The 17,599-nt window shown below is 43.7% G+C and overlaps 1 protein-coding gene across 1 annotated transcript in view; it reads right to left on the bottom strand.

The window, feature by feature from the left end:
- Window positions 1-3,841: 3,841 nt before the first annotated feature.
- Window positions 3,842-17,599, bottom strand: part of LOC119393820 (inositol hexakisphosphate and diphosphoinositol-pentakisphosphate kinase 2-like) — a gene marked incomplete in the record, with an annotated part of 70,396 nt that continues 56,638 nt past the window's right edge. Inside the window, 6 exon segments of the mRNA XM_049416380.1 lie at window positions 3,842-4,295; window positions 6,566-6,763; window positions 8,219-8,308; window positions 9,287-9,376; window positions 15,439-15,549; window positions 17,479-17,544. Of these exon segments, the coding sequence (XP_049272337.1) occupies window positions 4,069-4,295; window positions 6,566-6,763; window positions 8,219-8,308; window positions 9,287-9,376; window positions 15,439-15,549; window positions 17,479-17,544 (782 nt within the window).

Genomic DNA, 17,599 nt, shown 5'->3' with positions numbered 1-17,599 from the left:
TCCTAGGTCGGGAATGGCATAAGAATTTTCTTGCTCGTAATGGAGGCAACCGCTACTGACCTTGCAAATGTGGTCTGAGCAGTCAATTGGCTCTCTAAATAAAAGACAAAATGCAACATGTATCAGCATGCTTGAAGATTAACTGCTCATAATTTTAAGGCATGCCGTCACCCTGATGCTTTTGTTAAGCTGAAAGCCTTGTATGAGTAAAAAATAAAGTGGAATGAGGCAGTGGCCAGAAAATAGTACCAAAAGTTGGGTGGGAGATGCCAGAGGTAGTAGTGCAGCACCAGGTGAGGTGTGGAAAGCTTCGACCGGTGGAGGACTTAACAGAGTAAGGTCATTCATCCGAAGTGACTAGAAGTGAGAACTAGAGCACAACTTGAATCAAATGTTAATCAACCAAGTCTCGAGATGTAGAACTAGTGTTTCAGTGATTGAAAGACCACAGGTAATGAAACGTAATGATGCAATCGAGAGACTTCAAAGTAATTACTGTCTCGTCAGAGCATATGCTTTTGCCTGTACTCTCCTTGGTATTAGTTAAAGAGACTAAATTTATTGAATTTAGCAGCCCTTCAGATTGAAATAATGTAACTGACACCTTTATCAACAGCCCATTCCCAGTGATGACCGTAAGGAATAGATGAAAAACAGCTGCAGTAAAATCCTACGTTAAAGAAGTTTGTTCGATAGTTAACCATGACTCATTCACAGACAGTACATGTATACTACAGCTAACCCTCAATGTAACAAAAACATCTGGAAAGTTGCATCTTTAGAGCAGGATGGCACACACCAATAGCATGGAGTTCATTAAATGTACGTTGAAGTGGTCTCACATGAAATTGGAGACAACGGGGGACAAAATCTGCCAACATTCATGAATATGGTTGCCTCGTCTTTAGTTTATCATTACATCATTCAGTTCTCCACATATCTGCTGCCATGTGGCAGGGCAAGTTTTATTGGTACAAAGAAACGCAAAGGACCATCGTGTACACTGTGCCAAGTAGCCTTGCGAGGATTTCCACTTAGCACATTGTACATGTGTACTACAAGTGGAGTTCGGTGCTCCAGCATTTCGAGTAATCTGGTTCAACCTTCATGCACTGTGAGGTCAAGGAGCATGAAGAATATTAAGTAATGCAATTTCATTAGGATGGGGATCTCGCATAAAACCCACTTACACAGACAGTACATTTTCACAACACTAAGGTGGCGATGAGAAAAAAAGGTCTTCAAAAGATGGATGACGCAAATAAGGAGCAATACAGCCTTTAGAGGGGCACTTAAGAGAAAGTTGTAACAGTAAGTTTGCATCCCACAGTGTGAAAAAAAGGCACTTTCCACACTTTTGGTACACCAGAAAATATGTGAAAACTATGTACTAGTGGCATTGCCACTTGGAAATAACCACAGAGGTTAGCCATATTGGGAATTGAGATGGCACCTGCTCGGGCTATAGTTCCATCGATAAGTGTGTACTACGAGAGTTTCCAGTGCAGTTTTTAACTGTGGGGCCTCGTGGTGTATAACTATGTATGGAGATTAGTGTTGCGGAGTTACCACTCCGGAATTGTATTGAATCTGGAATCATTCCACATTTTCGAGAACTCTGAATGGAATGGGGACAACGCTTGCAGGAATGGAATGGGAATGGAATTAAGTGCATTTTGCATGGAATGGAATGGGAATGAAATTACGTCTTTTTCCAAAAATAGAGCACGATTTCGTCTATGCGCTGTTTTTCAAACTTCGGACATTAGTAAGTCAGAGCCTCGAATTTAAAATTAAAGCAGAATTTTTAAACTGGCTTGGCTGATTACAAGCACGGTACATTTATAAGCAACGTGCCTACTACAATTCTGTCCTTATATAGCACATAACTCTATGTTATATAGACTGTGTTGCTTCGAAGTTTGTCTATTCGCGTAACTGCGGTGCTGTGCCGTTGGTATCCGTCGTGCGAAACTACGGCGGCGGCATACCCCACTTACGCCTTGTGATTTTTTTCCCCTCGGCGGCGCCCCAGCCGCCTGCTGTCTCCCCACCCTTCACTTCTTTGTTTTTGCTTCTGTCGCCGTCGGCGACTCGGACGCATATTCGAAAAAGCGCTTCTCTGAGTTGTGACGCGTATTGACGCTGGCGCGATGCTTGTGTTCACTGTAAGCTTTCGTAGTTTCGTATACCAGCTTGCGCGCCATCTCGCCTCATACTCCTCGCGTTTGAGCCACGATGGCCCAAACACATGGAAGTACTCTGATGTGCATGACATCACACAGGTGTGCTGGCACCAATGTTTCAAAGTAAAATTAGAACAACCCTTTTGTGGCTGCTATGACTGGTTTTGGTTTCTCGCTCCGTGTCTCCACCCTTCTCCGCTGTGCAGAGGGGTTGGCATAGCCCATTGTCACAACTACGCCCACATGGGCATCATAACACTGTGTTGATTATGTGATCTGCTTGCAGCCAACGACCAAGCAAGGCTTCGTCCACGTGTCGCTCAAGTCATTCACTTGCAGGCAGTGCGATGAAGAAGCACGGTGCATGGCACTGATAAGGTAAACAAATAGGTGATACGTGCAACAACTGCATGGCCAAAACTGTATCAACACAGGGCCAAGCCACAGTTTCGTAGTGCGGGGGACCAATCGACTAGCTCAGTGCTTTGTAACACTGCCCATGGGCAACATTGTGTAACTCAGTGGGTGAAGAGGACTGGACAGATGCTGGAGAGGGGTGTAGAAATGTTTTCGAAACGGAGCATTTGTGCGGTACGCAGTACTGCAATATTAGCAAAATGTGATTGCTGTGGTCTTCTGTGCAAATGAGTGAGCTTATATTGGAGGTGTAAAAAAAAAGCTGAAGGTTGTTTACTGGCCCTTTAAAGGGGCCCTGCAACACTTTTCCGAACGAATTCATGGATTCATTAAAAGAGCTTATTGCCTCACAAATCAATTGCCGCAAAAACGTTTAGAATCCATCAAGTTCAAGCGGAGTTACAGGGATTTGTCGCACCCTTCAAGTGCTTTCTCTCTCATTATGTACTAGCGAACACACTGAAAGCTATGCAGGGAGGGGGATGACAAGAGGGAAAGAAGGTGCGTCCCTTCGTCAGAGTGCGTCACGACCTGGAGCACTTTTTCAATTTCCAGGCTGCATAATGTGCCGTAACGTTTGGCTCGTGTGTTCTCAGGATCCTCGAGTACCGATCGGCGGTGTTTTCTAAACGCGGTGAAAAAGTGAAAAAGGCGCAGAAGCAGGATATTAGGCTCGAGAAGAAATGATAAGATGAGTGCCAGAAAATGGAACTTGTATTATCTTCAATTACTCTTTTACTACTCAACCTAACATCACAGAATTAATGAGAAGTTTCAAAAGTACATTTTATGGGAATAAACTGATTTAGCAATTCTCTTTGGTGTAACTCAGATTTTTCGTGAGAAGAAACAAATTATGCTGCATGTGAACAGTGCAGTGCAAACAGTGATGCTTCAAAGCATCACTTTTTGCACGAGGGAAACATGCAGGTTATGGTGAAATACCCGAATAGGCAGTTTTTGGAGTGGTTTAGTGGGCCGATTTGATAGAAGTCATTTGATACAAAATGGCTACGGCACCTGCTGCACGGGATGTGCTGTGATAATTTTCAGCCGGCGATAGGTCACAGCCAAGGTACCTTCACAGGATAACAGCGAGGAAGGAAATCAAGCAGGAAGCTAACACATGTACCCCTATGAAGATATAATGGTACTGTGACAGGGCATGTTTGATAAAACACTGTGTTAGATTCTGGTGAATGTTCACACAGGTTACATGGAAAGAATGAAGGCAGATGCTGCTTCTGTACAACTATTTATTCAACAAACTGAACGAAACAATCAAATGAGGAGAAGGGTGCTTCCAGTGGGCCGAGGAAGCACTCGAAGATTGCTCGAAGCAACTCATGGTACACATTATATCAATCCTGCACTTACAAAAAATAGGACATTTTTTTTCTTCTTCTTGATTATTTACAGGGCCATGTCAACCACTGTATGGTGAGAGAAAGGGGGGAGGAGGCATTCAGAGACTGTTATTGTAGTATCGTGGGTCGTGCGGTGAAGGTGGCGTGCTGTAGCTATTTCTGCTAGTCGTGCCCGACGACTCGGCGGCGCTGGACTCGTTCTCGTTCATCTGGCGCAGCTTCGTCCAGATGTCCAGGGTCGACGACGTCGGTGTCGATGGTCCGCTGCTAGACACAAACGAAGGTGGCCCACTCCATATCATACCTGGAAACACCCCAGAATCCCCTGAAACTTGCTTTCATATAGCAGCTCGAACACTTCCGGATTCAAACTTCACTACCAATTATGGCCTATGGAAGGATAAAGGCTGGTAACAAAATAGAAAAGTGCAGTGGCATGGAATGTGAAAATGTCCTGCATTATCGGTGCAAGTAAAGAGCCTCTGAGCATATTGTATGCATCCCTCTTTGCATACTTCATACTCGCCAGGTAACGCTGCGGAATCTGTGCAAGATGTGCGGTTGTAATAGAAGTCTCACTAAGTGCATTTTGCTGGGCAGCCATTTTTGATCTGCGACACTTTCTATGGACTACATCACACACACCACTAACAGCCTGTGAATATGTAAGGTTACATTGAATTGTACTTTATTTGTCATCTCTGCATCTCCATTATGTAAAGTATGTATAGTATGTTTCGGTCACAAGCTCGCTGTAGTCAGTGGTCAAAGAAATGTGCTCTCCAACCCGTTTTGTGGTAAATAAGCTCGATTAGTATGTGTCATCACTTGTGTAATAAACATATGATAATAACTATGTTACTACAGTAGAACCCCGCTGTTACGTTCCCGCCTGTTACGTTTTCCCGGCTGTTACGTCGTTTTCCGCCGGTCTCGGCATAGCTCCCATAGGATACAATGTATTGGGAACCCCGCTGTTACGTCATAACTGTCGGACCGTTCCCGTATGATACGTCGCGAAGTGCGCCCGGAGCCGACCGAGTGACTACCAAAGAGAGCGGCCATGGCGCATTTTCACGCAGCTTGGCCTCGTTTGACCGTAATATTAGCCGCTTGAGAGGCGCAAGCAACAGAATCTTTCAATTGATGCAAACAAAAGCATGGCCTTCGAGATTCAAATTGCAAAGATGGCGTCTATGACGTAACTGCTCGCGAAAGCAAGGCCTTCGAGATTGGCATTTACTATTGACAAACGCATAGCCTCTGAGATTTGCATTGCACAAACATGGCGTGTATGACGTAATTGCTTGCGAAAGCAAGGCCTTCGAGATTGGCATTCACTTCTGCCATCGCGTTGGCGTAGACTCATCATCATCGTTATTTGTCGGAGAACGGGAGGAGTTCGAGCTGGTTGGAGCTCGCATGGTCGTGCGTGCGGTTCGCGGTCGGACTCGCCGCGCCGGTCGTGATTGCGTGTGCTTAGTTCTTTCATGCCTACAGCTGTTGGTGTTAAAAAAATCACATACGTTGATTACATTTCTGTGGATAAGGCCGTCCTAAGCTCCGCGTTTCTATCCATCGACTAGATCGCGGCTGAGCGCGCCAATTTTCGTGCTGCTCGTAAGAATTGAAATAAAATTCTGTACCACTAAATATTTTGCCGTTTTTCCTGTTTTTCGGCTGTTACGTTTCCCGTCTCTTACGTTTATTTCCTACGGTCCCTTCAAAAACGTATCAGCGGGGTTCTACTGTATACTGAGACAAAACAACTGTGACACAACGTTACATTGATTTACATAATGTATGCCTATATCTTTTGTGCATAACTCGGAGAAGGGTATACTACTTAACACCTTTATCAAGTTACCATCTTACAGTCAAACTTTTAACAGAAAAAGAATTAAAGGGGCCCTAAGACGGTCACCCAACGATTTGCAGTTTCCAGAAAAAAATAGAAGTAGAGGGTCTAGTGTGCCTGTACATAAATGAAAAATGGACTGTAAAAGATGATTTCAGTGCAACATGAGCCCTAGAAGTTGCTAGGTATAAACCCCACCCACTGCTGGCGACCGCCATTTCGCCATGGCATGTGTGATGTCATGTACTGCATGAAGTGAAGCCGTCGTCTTCTACCAAAGCTTTAGCCGCTGCAAAGCCGAATTTCACTGCCAAGCTGATAAGGTAAACAAACACGTTATATGCACAACAATTGCATGGTCAAAACTGCACCACCGCAGGGCCAGGGTGCAGTTTCATAGTGCGGGGGACCAATCGACGAGCTCAGAGCTACGGAACGTACTACTGAAGAAAGCTGAAATAGCTCGATTGCATGTGCAGCTGACCACGGAACAAAATGGTTTGCCAGAATGCAGATGGTTGCAAAGCAAGCAGTTTGTTACGTCACGGCTCGCGAGTGCGCCAGTGTTGCCCAACTCTCAGGCTGCTCGCGTATTTATAAAAATATTCAATTATAAACTAAGTGCTTGAGCAAATGCACTAAAATTTCGCCAGCTTGTTTGTGAACCCACATTACACAGATTATGACCGAAAATTGGGTGTCATGGCCCCTTTAAAGAAAGCAAGAGACTTGCTTACTGCTGGAAGGTGACGCAACAGGAAGGGCCGAGAACTGGCTGTTGCTATACGTGGATCCAGGAACCTTGGGAACAGAGCTCAGGAGCAGCCTGTACGTTGCACTAGTCACCTTGCCCAGAAACTGGTCCAACTGATGCAGGGACAGCGCGTTGTGCAGTGTTTCCAAGGGCCGGATCGATGGTACGCTAACTATGCCATCTGCGATATGCGCGCAACCATACCACATTACCACTCGTGCTTGTTTAAGGGCTTACTTTTAAAAAGTGTACTGCAAAAGATTTGAACATGTAAGGATGTTGTGGCCTATGCCTCTGAAACAAGTTGTTGCTGCTAAGCTCTTTCCTCTTATTTTGTTTTAGATGCACTTTGCTGCAAACGTTAATATCTGTGCTGCAACGACTAAATAGCCTTGAACATTAAGTTAAATTATTGCAAAATGTAACACTTGCTTGCCTGCATCTTTTCCCATCCTTTGTACAGCTCTCAAGCTGTTCTACACTTGCTGTTCTGCTCAGGCTATTCTACACTTAAAATGCAAGGCCTTGGGCTTGCTAACAATTAACATATACATCTGTGCTGGTAACATAATCTGACAACAAAAGTTTGATTTTTTTTCAGCAATGTCTTTGAAATCTACACATAAGTAATTTTCACTGGTACCCTCAATGCTGCATACTTGAGCAATTTAGCTTTCAACAGAAGCAAGGGACAATGACATCTTCGACTACTAGGCAATTCCATGGCACGTGCAAACTGCAAACATGCAGTTTTCGGGGGATCAGTTTGTAAATTGATAAATACACCCATAAGAGTGCACACGACACTGCACAAATGTGTTAGCTTATTGCTGCTGCTCAGAGCAATAAGCAAATGTTCGCATAGCGTTTTCAGCAAGACCGAGCGCGTGTGCCAAAGCATAAAATGGTTAATGAAGAACTTTCAGAAGTAGTTTGGCTAGGTACCGGCAGTTCTGCAGCCCTTTTGACATTCCAACGCACAAAGCAATATGAGTAATCTCTCCCTTCCTCATCCCCAATCCTACAGTTTCACCACGTCGTTATCGCTGAAATATCACAATTCATTTGCCTATTCTACCCTTTGTAAAGATGCATGTGCTCTTATTTCTGCATAACAAACCTACTGTAACCATTACTACTTACTGGTGGCTTGCATTCGGATTGCTGCTCAGGCAACTAATCTCAATGGCCACACAGGCTGCGCTAAGGGTTTTCTGAGACTTCTGAACCAATGATGACATATGTTACAACTAATCAATAGTTCTCAAGACAAAATAATACATAGTGCTTTGCTACTGAAAGTTGTAATTAGCTGCAAAGTGCTGCCAACTCTCTTAAGCCCTGGGACCTCCTGCTGTTACACTTTTTTTTTACCATGCAACTACAACAATGCTTATCAGATAAAGTTGACCTATTAAGACAGAGTGGCAGTTCATGTAGCACACATTTCTTTTGCTGCACACACACTGCTAAAAAAAGAAAAAAAAGAAAAAACCAAAGCAAGGCTAACATTTACATCCAATACCAGAGTTGACCACAATTAAAAGTACCGCGAGACCAAACAAGCTCGGAAACACAACCAAACTTCCCCGTGCTTGTACCCTCACACTTGATGGTTATGTGACAGTGTCCTCACCAGCAACAGCAGTGGGAAAAAGATTTTTCAAGTCTGGAGCGCTGGAAGAACCACTGATCACTGCCGTACTAAACAGGCTCCCAGATGAACCTAGAATGAGTTGAGACAAGAATTTTTTTTCCAGACCTTCATATAAACTGTGCATGTATGGACAATGAGAGACGGCATAGAGCAAGAAAACGTATGTAAACTATGACAATTAGAAAAAGCTTTCATGCGACAACTGAAGCATGCAGTACTCAAACACCACTACTCTAATGCGTGCATTAAGTAGTCAGATGCAAAAAAATGTAAAGTTGTGCAATGCACTTTTTGCTATCGTAATCAGCAGCCCAATTCACGCAGACCACTGCACGTCAGCATAAACTGCCATCAGCAGACCACTGCACGTCAAAAAGTTTCCAATCATCCAAGTCCTGCATCGCTGTACGTAACGTCATATCTCTATTTACCTCCGCAGCCCTTAGCTAGTTTTCCTGTATCATAATTCCCATTTTGTTGCTCTAATAGCCCATCAGTTAACTATTTTATGGTCTTCATAACTTGCCCAACCCCACTTTCTTCTCAAGCTCACCTTGCCATCTTCTGCTTTCTTAAATTACGCCAATAACTTTTTTTTTTGCCGGTAATTGCGGTATTTTTTTGCAGCCTCACAAGTTCCTTCGTTATCCTCCAAATGCCTGCCCATTTGATGAGTACTGGCATAATAGTATAGTGATCATAAGCTTTCCGTTTCAGGAATAACAATGACTTTTGAAGGACTGCCAATTAAGTTCAAACCCATCTTTATCCTTCTGTGGATTGGACCTGTGTTCCAGTACCCAAAGACTGCCTATTTTATCATTACCACTTTAAGTGTCAGTGTAGAAAATTCTGCATGTCTCCAACTGCTGCCCGTTATAGTTGCTGCTGCGTCAAAGGAACAAAATCTGGCACCTTTAGCTTGATGAAATAAAAAAAAAAGATCTGAGAAACAGGTGTACAGGCAACCAACTCCACATAAAGTGGAATGTTTAAAGAGTGCCAAGCAAACCATGCAGCAAAGACAGACACAGGGTGATCACTTACCAAAGACCTTAGGGAGGTCAGCAACACTGCAAATCCTCAGATAGGAGCTCAATTGCCCTGGGACAGAATGACGGTGCCTGTGTAAGCCATCTAAAGCATGGAACCAACAACAGAAAAAAAAAGCTGCACGGTCTTGGTCAAACCAGAAGAACACCACACACCTCTCACCAAGTATCCAGAAACGAAGCAGTGACCAACAGAAGAGGAAAGAAAGCAGCCCCGGTCATGCACTAGTGTGTCGTCGTTGCAGAAGAGGCACTCTAACCTCGAGACCAAAAAGAAAAAGGGCAGTCAAGTCTGACAGGCAGTCAACATAGTGACCAGAACAAAAAGAGAACGACGAAGACAGAAAACACTGTAAGCAATGGATCATGAAAGGGATAATTGACAACCACCCATTTGCAGCACGAAGCCACAAGGAAGTGCGTACGAATTTCTCAGAAAGAAAGCTTCTTAGTTGCCGAACAATTCATCCTGGTTTGAGTATCGAACCCAGGACCAACGCCTTTCCTGGGCAGTCACTCTGCCAATTGAGCTAACCGGGAAGCTAGCAATTGGCAGCATGAGGGCGAATCAATCAACAACTTGAAGCACATAGACACAGAATATTGCAAATAAGTTCTGCGGAATCCCACAAGGTGGCGGAAACGAACCCTCCCGCAGCCTTGTGGGATTCCTCAGAACTCATTTGCAGTATTCTGTGTTCATGTGCTTAGAGTTGTCGATTAATTCGCCCTCGCGCTGCCAATTGCTAACTTCCCGGTTAGCTCAACTGGTAGAGCGATCACCCTGGAAAGGCGTTGGTTCGATCCCCGGACCAGGACAAATTTTTCAGCAGCTACGAAGTTTTCTTTCTCAGATATCCCTTTCATAACCCTTCCACGATCTTGCGGGACTCCGCAGAACTCTCTGGCATTAAGCAATGGATATGAAAGAAGAACGGAAGAAAAGCAGTGAGAGTGGCTGTGCGCACAAAAGCCTGAAGGCCGGCCATTCCAAACAAAGAATGCGTGCAATATCAAAGCAGCATACACATGCAATGAGCAAGGAAAAAGAGGGGAAAAGAAACAAAAAGGACGAAGGCACCAAGTAAAACAAGAAGAGAAAGTAACAAGAAAAGACATGCAAATGAAGAAATGAGAATCAACGTAGCAGAGAGCTGGGGCAAGAAAAAGGGGGCAGTAAGGAAATTTCAGGATGATTTATCTGGAGTACAGCAGTGGTGTCTGTGGTGCTCTGCTGGGCATCAAGCCGTGAATCGCTGGCACGCACTTGTTGCAGCAGTTCAAGAAAAAAAGATAAGTGCTGCTGCACCAGGCACCAAGAAACTGAATGTCTTGGAAGTGCCTGAAAGGAAACAGCCTCGAGCCAACACATTAGCAACGTGTGATGATTTCCACTGTTCCAGTTATAGTGTGAAGTTATTCCCTTCATCAATTGACCTTGCTTCTTGCAAGGTACAGATGACTTATATACATTTTTTCTTGATTGGAAGTAGCATTAACTGGACCATACACCACACGCTCCCGGTTATTCTTGGCTCGACAGATGACCATATGTACGATCGCACTTGTACCCTTGGAAACGAAGTGCTTCTCTACAACGCATTCCCATTGCAGGGCATCCTATGAGGGTCAATCACGTAAGTATATATGGCAACTCAAACAAGTCCCTGAGGCGTAATCGACCGCAATCAATCCTGAGAAGTATTATAATAAGCAATAGCCACAATCTACACTCTGTGTGATCATATCCGTGATCCATGGCACAGTGATGGATTTTCTCCCAAGCCATTTATGCACTCTGCGTTCATAATTTCAATGTACTGCTGACCAAATTGTTTGTACACCACAACTTACTAGAAGTTGTGCAACTCAAATGACTGGAAACTGAAGTTAACAATCCTTAACACTCACTAACTCACTGAAGTCTTGTGGCTTTAGAGATGTACAATAGGAGCTGGTGCACCAGATAGTCCAGAGTCAACTTCAGTCACAAGGTTGATGGACTTTATATTTTTATTTTAGTAGCAATTATATAGAGACACTGCAAGCGCAAACATGCCGTTGCCATCGCCTTGATGTTCTCTACGAAGTCTGAGTGTGACTAGATTCTATTTCATGCCATAGGATTGAGGGAAAGCATGAAGGGGGAGTGAATCTTCGCATTTAAAGTGGTAGCACCGTACGATAAAGAAAGGTGATAGTAAGCTGATGCATTCTGTTTCATTCACTCTACAGTGCACATTTTTTTAATGCCATTTCCTACGCTCATTCACTGAGGCATAGCAGCGAAACTGTAATCATTAGTCGGTTGATCTCTGCAACCGAAAATGAAGATGTTTTGCAGCACAGCATAGCGTTGGTCACGACATGAATTGAGGGGTACAGTTGACTTTTATGTAACAAAAATACGATATCACGGCAGTGTTTTCTGTCGCCTACTAGCACTGTTTCCCCTCGAATGGTTGCCTGTAAAAGACCGATTCTCTCTTCGTGGATGTTTACCGATCTTCATTTGTCATTGAGGATCAAGGTGTACATATTGAATGTGCAATAATTTTGCTAAAAAAGTGACCCCCCCCCCCCCATCCCAGAAACACACACACATATGAACATCCACGCACACACACAAAGCATGGTCTTCAATAGAGATACTATTAACATTAGGAAATGAATATTACGTACACAGTTACACTGTAGATTTCATTAAATTGAAGTTTGCCATTATGAGATTTATATCTCTAAAGAAATGTATGACAGCAAGCTTGCTCTGTAAGCTGTGTACACTGACATCATCATCATCATCAGTACTAGAGAAATGACTATAGTATAAACAGATTTAACAGAAACAGTTGATTCCATAGGAATGTGTGACACATCTTGGCTCCCTCGTGAACAGAGGCTACATCCTCAAAGCACAGCTAGCTTGCCTGCTGTGCTTTGTGGGGTTCCATGTTCTCATTTTCTGATCAACTCCTATTTCAATGTAGGTACATTGCAACTAAAAGAAGCATTAAAGAAGGCTACAGCCTTCTGCAATATGTTTATTATATGCAGTTTGTTTGAATACTATGTGGTTTGCTTGGTGGATTGCTACACAGAGACTGCCCAATCCATGTTTTATTCAGTACAACACTCTCACACTACATGGCTAATGCCTTACTTTCTTGGAAGTTGGCACCAAAATGCAGTTGACTGCCTTGCTCATGTTTAACAGGTAAATTTGTTGTTAACGAAACACAGTGCAAGCGGTAGTGTTGCATATATGGATTGAAGTGCTTGTATGCAACGAGTTCCTATTCCAAAGACTTCTCTTGGTTTTATAGCTGAATGACCCACTCTGTGCTTGCTTAAGTTATAGCAAACGGTGAGTGCACATGTCTGTTGTTTCCCTCTGTTTCCACAATGGATGCAACTGCAGCTAACAGCCAATGGTGCAATGAAAATTAAAATGTCCGGAAATTTCGAGCACCAGGGGTTCTTTAACGTGAACCTTTAGTAAATCTAAGTACACTGTCCTTTAGCATTTTCGTCTCCATTGAAAATGTGGCCGCTGCGACCGAGATTCGATCCCACGACCTGCGGTTCAGCAGTTAAGTCACCATAACCACTAGACCACAGGGGCAGGTACCCATATGTCTGTTACATCAGTGCCTCTTACAAAGGGGCTCACCTTTTATACATAATGACTTGTGGTGGGCAGTGCTTGGAAGTACTACTGTGCAAGTTTGGTGTGATAAGTGGGACTAACATTGGTGTGAGACAGCAAGAAGTCCAAGACTCTCCTATAAGCATAAACTATAAGCGCATAGGAAAGACGAAAAGGCAATTTGGTTTAAAATGGTACGCAAGCTTGCAGCATTCAGTTAGCTTTTCTTTTTCACAATGTGGCATAAGTTACCTACGCATTTCAGATGCTGTAAACTAGGAAACGTGTGCACAAGCCAGGAGTAAATAAAACTTCTGAAATTACAGAATAATAAGAAAAAGAGCTTTTTGTGTTCAGAGAGAAATCATAGCATTCAAAATTAAATAGCAAGCTCTCCTCTATCCTCTATAGAAGAATCAGCCTAAGAAAGCACTACTCAAAATGCTGCTTGAAAAATGGTGAAGAATTATAAACATACTAGTTTTCCTTCATGCAAATAAAAAGAATGTGTTCGATGTTTGGGGGCAGAAATGAAGTCAATGACTGTAACACGTGATGCAGAAATGGCAAAGCCAATGCAGCAGCCATAGCAGCAGCACAAGCGAAGAGCATGCGGGTTAGTGGAAGATTCACACATCAGTGGAACAAATCGTCATGCAAACATGCGTGAACACAGTGGAAGTATTGCCACACAGAACAGAAGAAAGTCACTTTAATGTTGCTTAAAAAGAGAGGCAAAAACACAGAAGATGCAGGCAGTCAATAAACTCAAACAGACACTGCTTGAAATGGAGAATGTCAAAATCGAAAGTGCATTTATCTGGCATCTGCTGTCAGTATATTTCAAACATTGGCATAGTTGCGTGAAGAGCCAGTTTGAACATCTTGGAAGGAAATAATGCGTTACACAGATCACATTAGTTTTAAAGCTAAACATTTTGACAGACTTGCCTGTCTGGTTGGGTTAATTAATTAAGACTTTCAAAGGGCTTCAACCAAGAAATGGGTTTATTTCCCGACGTTTCAGAATCAACTCGATTCCTTCTTCAGGGGGTGTGACAGTGGAGGCGTCGAGGTGCAACTTTTAACTTCTCTCACAAACCAGCTAGGGAGAAGAAGGGAAGGCACGTCTTCTCTGGTGGTGAGAGTGTTGAGGGGGTTGTGGTTGGTGCGGTTGCGTGAGATCGATGGGCTGGGGGCGGCTGGGGATGGTTTAGTTCACTCGCGGCTTTGTATGCATTGGTTTTCTTGCCGTGGTTAGTCTGTGAATGTACACTAACCACATTCACAGACTGAATGTGAATGTAAACTAACCACATTCATGGACAGAATGTGAATATATACTAACGACAGCAAGAAAATCAATGCAAACAAAGTCACGAGTGAACTAAACAGTCCCCGGCCGCCCCCAGCCCATCACTCCCACAGAACCACAACCCCCTCAACACTCTCACCACCACAGAAGACGCGCCTTCACTTCTTCTCCCCAGCTGGTTCGTGAGAGAAGTTAAAAGTTGCACTTCGACGCTTCCGCTGTCACGACCCCTGAAGAAGGAATGGAGCTGATTCCGAAACGTCGGGAAATAAACCATTTCTTGGTTGGAACCGCTTGAAAGTCTTAAATCACATTAGTGTTTGTGGTGTTCACTCTATAGTGGCTACAGCAAAGCAGAGGGATCTCTGAACTGCAACAATTGCATGCTAAGCATGGCCCAGTTAGAATAACTTAATATTTGTTATGTACACATGTTACCCATCATCCGCACCCCAATGCTGAGTAGTTCAGTGTAGCTGCTGCTTTCTCACAGAAATTGGTGACACCTCAGACTGTCAGTTCGTTTACTACAACTCTAGAACAGAAAAGTCCCCTTTCTAGCTTAAAGGGCCCCTAAACCACCTCCGATAATTTTTAACATTTCAAGTAAATGAACGCGAGTTCAGAATGCCATCACGATCAACAATGCCAAATGCCACAGCGCTACAAGCCACGGGCGTGCCACAAATTTTAAGAAACAATACCTTGTCCTCTCCAGGCCTTTTGGTATCCCCAGTGTTGGCTGTGACAACACCATTCGCGTCTGACCATGTTATCCACAAAAAGAACCTGTTTGTCTGCTCGCAGGTACGCGCATTTGCCGCTCATCCTCCTTGCCCTGTGAGGTGAAGCACTCGACCAGGAGGAGAGACGAGCCGATGAACAAAGCATAGCGAAACAAAAAAGCGAAGTGAACGAGGGCCGCTTTTGGATAATTAAACATGTGTACCTCTGCTATTACGGCACCATTTCGAAAAATTCTCACGGCTACATGTTCGTTGAAGACTCGCGCACAACTGCAACACCCCAACTACGTTTTGACCTCTGGGTGGCTTAGGGGCCGTGCAGTAGTAATTCACTTCAAGATGTGTTAATCGCATATTTGTTCGTGCAACGTTAAGATGTTTGTAGTGTAAGAAATGAGAGGGTGCACAGATGGTGCACAACGCACGGCTGCCTGGCTCACCTTTGTCCACCTTTGGAGGCTCTGCGGCATCGCTGTCCAAACTCCTTGGTCGTTGGCTGTCCGAGTTACATCGCACAATTGGGTATGGCTTCAGATGCTCATCTCCGGGTGCTGTTAAGTGAAGAAGCGTGCACACAGACAATCGATGTGTAAGCTGCGATGCTTTGATAACTTGCACAGTTTAACTACAGAGGACCAGGCACATCTTTATCCTAAAGCACAACATATGAAAGCTGCCCTAGTAGTGGCAAGCTAAAGATTCTGAGCACTAGTATTTTCGTAACTGCAGCAAACTCGGTAAATGGAACCTGAAGGGACCACAAAAATATGTTTCGTTTGATAAGAGTTCCGTTGACTGAGAGATGAACAGGCGTGCAGAATAAAAGTACAAAACCAATCTTTTCAGGAAGCACTTGTTTTAAGCAGCAGTTCTGTTTCAAAAATTTCCATTTACTGAGAGTCTACTGTATACTACACGTTCACTGTTTTCCTAAAAATAGTTTCTGACCACTTTTTTTCCTGATAAGTGATATCACTCAGTTATATCATGGCAAGTTCTTTGCCACTAAGGCTTTGAATATAACAAGTGCGAGTGCTATTCTTCAGATCCTTGAAGAGCTGATTATGCAACAGCCCTACAACATGGTCCATAATTAATTTTAATGCACACTCAAAAACATTAAACCAAAGCATGCTACATTTTTGACATCACCCAAGTAACAAGAGCATTTCAGAAGTGGCTCTGCAATGCTAATTAATCGTACCAGGTTATACTACAGCAGAATAAAAGGTGAACTGCACATCACACATGGCACCATAGGTCGGCAAACTCACTCATGAGTCGACTCACTCAGACTCACTCAGACTCAGATCGAGCCGTGAGTCTGAGTCTGAGTGAGTCCGCGTGAGTAATATTTTGATGAGCTTGAGTCTGAGTGAGTCCGGTTAAGAAAAATCTTAGTGAATCTGAGTCCGAGTGAGTCCGGTAGAAGAAAATTTTGGTGAGTCTGAGTCCGAGTGAGCCCTAAGTGCAAAATATATTTGTTGAGTGAGTCTGAGTGAGCTCCACACTTTTTTGCCGACCTATTGTTCTATCTACACAACTTCAGCATTACTATTACTCTTATGTCGGCTCACGTTTATACTCCCGCTGACTCGCACATACTTCAAAGCACTAGCGTTCATACACGAGCTCTATATTTATTAATCAGAGACGTGAGTTACGTAGAAGGGGGAGGGGGGGGGGGGGCAAGTTAACCTTCACCCGCAAACTCTTTCACAGGAAGTTCTTGATAAAAATATCTCGCGTGAGTCACCTCTTTCAATAAGAATGTCCTTACTGGATTGCCACCACTCATGACTCATATTTGAAAGTGCGAGATCAAAAGGCGCCAAGTAGAGTGCCCATTATGCGAGATATCGGTGTTAAAGAGCATTGACACCATGGTAGAAAAAGCCAATTATACGGTAACGGACTCATGAGTCGACTCACTCAGACTCACTCAGACTCAGATAGAGCCGTGAGCCTGAGTCTGAGTGAGTCCGGTTGAGTAATATTTTGGTGAGTTTGAGTCCGAGTGAGTCCGGCTCAGAAAAATTTTAGTGAGTCTGAGTCCGAGTGAGTCCGGTTCAGGAAAATTTTGGTGAGTCTGAGTCCGAGTGAGCTCAAAGGGCAAAATATATTTCATGAGTGAGTCTGAGTGAGCTCCACATTTTTTGCCGACCTATGCATGGCACAACATGCAATGTGCCAAGATTATTTTGCCACTACTTGTCAATATTCATTACACGCACATACAGGCAGCACTGAGTGATATTAGTATCCATATTACTTCTTTTTGAATTTGTTGCCAGTACACAATTAACACGTACAATAAAGAGTTCGTAAATTTTCAGTTAAATACCAGTTCACTGATAGGCAATGAGTATTAGAGGATGACAGGTAACACTTCAAGGGACACAAAAGCACATAAATACACACACACACACACATATGCACACACAGACACACTACTTTTCCGAAAACATCAGACTTTTTACCTTTTGTGAGGGCAACAGTATGGGTAGCTGCAGGTTTGGGTGCGGTGATGACAGCGTTAGCGTGCACTACAATGAAATACACAGCTACAAGTTGCAACACCGGTTGCAAACAAAATGATAC

Source organism: Rhipicephalus sanguineus, chromosome 5 (genome assembly GCF_013339695.2).
Source record: "Rhipicephalus sanguineus isolate Rsan-2018 chromosome 5, BIME_Rsan_1.4, whole genome shotgun sequence".
In the NCBI taxonomy this organism is placed as follows: domain Eukaryota; kingdom Metazoa; phylum Arthropoda; class Arachnida; order Ixodida; family Ixodidae; genus Rhipicephalus; species Rhipicephalus sanguineus.
The sequence above is the reverse complement of the archived record's forward strand: the minus strand, read 5'-3'. Positions and strand labels throughout refer to the sequence as shown.